This window comes from Haplochromis burtoni, unplaced genomic scaffold (genome assembly GCF_018398535.1).
Source record: "Haplochromis burtoni strain Fernald_Lab_line unplaced genomic scaffold, NCSU_Asbu1 Contig_519, whole genome shotgun sequence".
Lineage (NCBI taxonomy): Eukaryota > Metazoa > Chordata > Actinopteri > Cichliformes > Cichlidae > Haplochromis > Haplochromis burtoni.
The window spans coordinates 24,463-30,565 of NW_024582880.1; the positions used below are offsets into that span (position 1 = coordinate 24,463).

Genomic DNA, 6,103 nt, shown 5'->3' on the forward strand with positions numbered 1-6,103 from the left:
ATAATAATAACAACAACAACAATAATAATAATAATAATAATAATAATAATAATAATAATAATAATAATAATAATAATAATAAATTATACAATGTCTACCCAGCATAACATAAACTACGCCTGTCATAACATCAAAAATAATAAAGATAAGATGAAACTAACCCTTCCCTTCATCATTCATGGTTCATTTGAAGATATTTTACTTTCAGTTTCGTTAATAACCCTAAAGGCTGCGTTTACCCCAGATTTAAGTGACGTTTACTCTCAGAGTAAATTCTCATTGGCTCAGATGGAGCCCAGTGGGGACGTACCTCCTGGTTCTCCTCGTTTTCTCCTACTTGAGCTTTGATACTTGAGCTGGAAGCACAGAGCCGCCTTTTCTAGACAAGCGAACACACAAAGTCTGTTAAAGGTTTGGATGTTTATGGTCACAATGAAGGACTTCATCTTCTTTCTTCTCCTGGGAATGCAGGGAGCAGCGGCAGGTCAGTTTGATTTGAATGTTTTTGTGTTTTTTTATATGTCAGATTTATGTAATTTGAAATACAAATGGACAGATGTGTTGTTCCCCAGAGACTTCCTGTACGCTAAACATTTAGTTTTTATAGATCCTTGTAGATAATATCAATGTTAAGAAACAATCGATCATTTTATACATTTAATTAAATCGTCTGTTTCTCTGTTCCATCCCGAATAATGAACATCAAAGTTTAGATTAAAAGTTACGTTTAGCTAATATAAATAAATAAATAAATAAATAAGGCAAAGATTAATTTTCATTTCTGTCCAAACTATTTGATGATTTCTGTCTTTAAATCGTTCATGACGCATTTTTAAAGGTTGAGACTCTGCTGTGTTTCCAAACAGTCCAACGAATAAAAGATGAGTGAGCAGGCTCGTTGATAATCTGGTGACAATAATCAACACTGTTCTTTAAAAACGGAGAACCGTTTTAATTTTCATGAGGAATCAAAACCATTTTCACACAACAGCTGATTATTATAGTTCACTAAAGTGTGTTTAACACAAAGTATCTGTTAAAATTTAAGAGTTTAATTATTTAATTATTTGTTCAGTATATGCTGTATATGTAGAGCCACATATCATTTGATGTAATTCATTAAAAGGTAAAAGACTGCTGCTTTAGACTGTATTCAGTATTATTTCCCAGCGTTATGCATGTGAATACTTTCTGTTTGAAGAACATGCGCACACATGATGTAACGAATTACGCCAGGATGTAAGTTCACTGTTTTTCTGATGTTATTGATTCAGTAACAGCTCAATGATGGGACTTTTGTTGTGATTTGGCGTCATATAAATAAAATTAAATAGAATTCAGATTAACTAAATTAAGTTATTATTGCTTTATAATATCGTGGAGTTACCAGCAAGATTTGATGTTGGTATCACTGCTGAATGATCAATAAGAAGCTGCAGGTGAGAAATCCCTGAAAGGTTTTGCAACACACTCGCTTCTCCACCAGGGGGCGCTAATGAGAAGCGTTTTAAACTACTATGAGCGTTGTTCAGTAACAAACAAACAAATCCATGTACTTTTGATAACTGAAACCTCTCCTGCAAACCTGATTACAGAGTGAAAGATAAAATCAAAAATGCTTAAGATAATATTCCCCCAACAATATTTACTTAACATTCGTTTTTTATTGATAATATTATTGATCAAACATATTGGAAAGTTTCTGTAACAATTTTGAATGTGCATTAATTGACAAAAGTCTATGAAAATAATATAAACAAAGAAGAAGCATGGATATTAATGTTTAGAAAACCCATTACAGAAATTATGGGAAAAAAAAGTCTGGACAGTCACGTCAAAACAATGAAATCAACTCATATAATTTATAATATAAAAAACTGAAACAAAAAAGAAAACAACTCACTTTAGAAGTCCTGCTGCTTGATTCAGAAAAAGGAAAGAAGAAACCTTACGGTTCATACAGCGGCTAACAAAAGCAAAACAGATTAAAAATAATGTGAATTTTCTTTAACACTGAAAATAAAAAATATAGTCAAATTAAAGTTATAAAGAGTTCAAACCATTAATCATGAAAACTGAATTAAACTAAACTGAAAGATAAAAACACCAGTTTTAAAACTTAAAATTACAGTTTTGAAGAAAAGATGATCAGAAAATGACATTAAACACTGAATATCTATTCATAAATCTATTTTGTGTTTATTGAAGGGACAGCAGGATTATTACAGGATGTCTTTAATGTGCTGTAGTTTTTCTTATTGTGTTATTTAAAAAATAACCAGATTTATAAATCTGTGTTCCTGAGATCTCACAACATTAACTGTTTCTCACAGTGACCCACTCTCTGAAGTATTTCTACACTGCGTCCTCTCAAGTCCCAAACTTCCCAGAGTTTGTGGCTGTTGGACTGGTTGATGATGTTCAGATTGATTATTATGACAGCGTCACGGAGAGAGATGTTCCTAAACAGGACTGGTTTGCCAGGAAAACAGATCAGCAGTACTGGGAGAGCCAGACTGACATCTTAAAGGGCACCCAGCAGTCTTTCAAAGCCAACATTGAGATTGTAAAGCAGCGCTTCAACCAAACTGGAGGTTTGTTCATGTTTCATTTTTTACTGGTATTTGCTGTTAATGTTTTCAGTGTGTTTTGTTTACAGTAGTAAACAAGTTTGCACACATTACATGTTTCATTCAGATTACAGATTAAAATTATTAACATAATAATTCATAATAAATGTAGAACTACAGTCTGTGAAGCTTTAATTTACAGCTTTAATGATCATGTTTGTATGAACTGATATAATCTGTCAGTTAACTGATCAGTTGATCAAAATATTAAAATAATAAAGTAAAAATTAATTATATTTGAAGTTTTCTGTTTATATTTAGGATTTTTTGTCTCTGAAACCTTGATGGTTGTTTTTGCTACAATTTCTCAATGAACTGATTAATCAGAAAATAATCTCCTGCAGGATCTAAATAATCAGAGATTTATTTGTTTTACAATTACTGTGAACTAATATTTGACTTTTAATAAAAACAATCCTGGACTGAAACTCTCCTTCAGTGGAAGCTTCTAGAAAAACCTCAGGACAGTCTGGTGTGTAGTTTCTCCCATTTAGACGATTTTTGTTAGAACGATAGGAGGCTGCAGAGTTTCAGAGGATGGAAACTTAAACCCAGGATCAGGATCTGAGTTTGCTGCTCAGGATCCATCTTGGTGTGTTTGTCTGTTCCTGTAGCTCACAGGAAGTCGCTCTGTGTCTCAGTTCAGACGACCCTCACAAATAATCACATGTTGTAATAAATTATAGAAAAAGAAAATATGTCAGACACATAATTTATCATCCAGAGTAGATGGTAAATGTGCTGCGACGTCACAGTTTTTACATTTGCCTCAGATAATATTTTCAGATTCCATTAAACACAAACTGATGTTATATTTAATATAAAAATGGAAAAAAGTGAAAGTAGAGACGGCTCAGTGAACATGCCCTCTTTATGAATCATCTTAATGAACATTCATGTGAGAGTAACACTCGTAACACTTTAATGTGCTGAAGATCACGGTCACTTATATTTAAGTTATTTATGAGCAAATTCACAGTTTTCTGAGATGATTTTATAAACCAGGAAACATCCTCATTAATAACTAAAAATATTTAACTAAATACATCAAATATTGTGAAATTAAGCAGACATTCAGGGGGAAAATCAGATTTATTTATTTTTAAAACTTCACACTGATTTTTGTCTAATTTTTAAATGACATTAAGTTTGACTTTCAGTTTATGTTGAATATTTTTGGTCCCAGATTGATTTAATTTTTTACTAATAGACAACAGCCTGAAAATATAATGGGGAAATTAAAGCGTTAAAATGTTTTAAATTTCCCATAAAGTGGCTGAAGGTTGATTATTTAAGGCGGCGTTTTTAAATCAGGTCCCTGTAAAACTCAGCGAAACCCAGACAGAACACGTCCTTATGAGCGACGAATAACAACAACTGATTGAACTCCACTTGAGGCTGCGCAACGTTTACGAACGACGGAAAAAACGCATTCTTGGCCGTTCACTGAGCTCTGTGACAGCTGAGAGCGTTTTCAGGGCCTCCCGGTGGTTTAAACTCCAATAAAAGAAGGAGAGGAGACACCATGTCACTTTGAGCATTGTGATCACATAAGTTTGTCTATTTTATCTATTGACACCAGCACCACTGACTAACAATGGGCTGTGAGGCCGTTCCCCAACTCTCCGAATGGTACTCATGTCATTGGTCAATCATCATGACAGATTTATGATCATGAAACTGATCACAGCCCATTGTTACTCAGTCATTATGCAAATGTACCGTTTATAAGATCGGAGAAACCTGCAGTCAGCTGAGACTGAAGAAGTCACTTGGATGAGTGATGAAACGTTTCTCCCATAAAACGGGGGATAAGAGGGGGCGGAGCCTGACACCTGTCTGTGTGGCTCACCTGAGCAGAGCGAGCACAGACGCGCTCGTCATCAGCTGTGACGTAACCCGAGTCTAAACTCACGTCACCAACGAGCCGAAGACGACGTCAGTGAAACAAAGTCTGCTTCCTGACTCTGAATATATTCCTGGCTGTGACCTCACATCTCATCAGCCAATCAGCAGCAGGCGCGGTTTGAACGGTCATCAGTGGAGCAGCAGCCGTGGACGTGGAGCTCAGCTTAAAATCAGCGGCTCGTCTTAAACCGTGCGGTTTGATCCACGTGTCAAACGTCGCTCTGTCCGCTTTCAGACGCTGACGTTAAGCTGTCGTCAGCAGACGTCAGAGCGCCCGCTGCCGATTGGTCGCTCCTCCGACACGCCCCTCTCGCAGCGAAGCAGCTGATAACAGGCAATCACACAGGAAGACCCCGAGCAGCTGATCCACAGCAGCTTCTTGTTTTTAGTGCGAAACAAAATATATTTTTGAAAATGAATAAACACAAAACAGGGAAACAAACATGTTTGATGTCAGTTATTAAACGTAAACAAACATTTATTTAAATGAAGAAACGCCGAGAAAGAAACAAACAAACAGATTCTGCTGAATCTGTTTGTTTGTCACAAACAGCAGAGTTTGAACAGCTTCAGGATCCTTCGAGTCTTCAACTGATCGAACGTTCGGCCTGAACTCACAGCAAACACAAGAAAGGAGGGACGTCTCCCAGTATCCTCGCTGTGACCCCAGTATCCTCGCTGTGATCCCAGTGTACTCGCTGTGATCCCAGTGTACTCGCTGTGATCCCAGTGTACTCGCTGTGATCCCAGTGTACTCGCTGTGATCCCAGTATCCTCGCTGTGATCCCAGTATCCTCGCTGTGATGGACGTGAAACTTTGCCCATAAAACAACGAGGTCCATCACATCTCTGCTGGTGCTGTTAGTTTGTTCGCGCTCAGTTTTCAGAGCAAATAAAACATCTTTCCAAAATAAATCAAAACCTTTAGAAGATTTTCTGCAACAGAAGCTTCACAGATTCGACCAAAAGTTCTGAACAAAAGTGCAAAAAGCAAAACGTGCGACAGCTTCTGGGCGACTCTTCCAGAAACTCCAGCTCACATCAGCGTCTGCTTTCAGTCCAGCTTCGAGCTCGTTTTCAGGTCAATTCTATGAACGAGTTTAAAGAAACTTCTTGAACTTTGTTGGTAATCAGATGCTCATCAGGTCGCTGCAGGTTTCATCCACCAAACGGCTCCAAACACAAACTGCATCTGGTCACGTGCTCGTGTTTCTCTGGAATAAAGATCCAATAGATTTGTTTTTATTTTCAGAGCCACCAGTAAAAACCTGTTTTCCCAGTGGGAGTGTGTCACAGAGAGAACAGCACAGATGTTGAGTCTGAACTGTTGCTGATATTTAAACAGCACCAAACGCTGTGACATCATCTCCTGGAGCCACAGATGATGTTTAGCTGGAGTTCTTCACAGAGAGCAGCTCAGCGTCTGTGTGGAACAGCTGATTTACCAACATCATCATATTATCAAACCGATATCCAGAAAAACAGATTTCCTCTTGGACAAACATCCTTGTTGTTCCACATAAAATAACTGCGAGGCTCAAACTGTGTTTGTAGACGAGAGTCTG

The 6,103-nt window shown here is 37.1% G+C and overlaps 1 protein-coding gene across 1 annotated transcript in view; it reads left to right on the forward strand.

Annotated features, from left to right (window-relative positions):
• Positions 1 to 311: 311 nt before the first annotated feature.
• The window catches only part of LOC102299567 (class I histocompatibility antigen, F10 alpha chain), a 19,408-nt gene continuing 13,616 nt past the window's right edge, over positions 312 to 6,103 (forward strand). The window contains exons 1-2 of the mRNA XM_005947267.3: positions 312 to 484; positions 2,334 to 2,594. Of these exons, the coding sequence (XP_005947329.1) occupies positions 418 to 484; positions 2,334 to 2,594 (328 nt within the window). The 5' untranslated portion in view covers positions 312 to 417. The remainder of the gene's footprint in view (positions 485 to 2,333; positions 2,595 to 6,103) is intronic.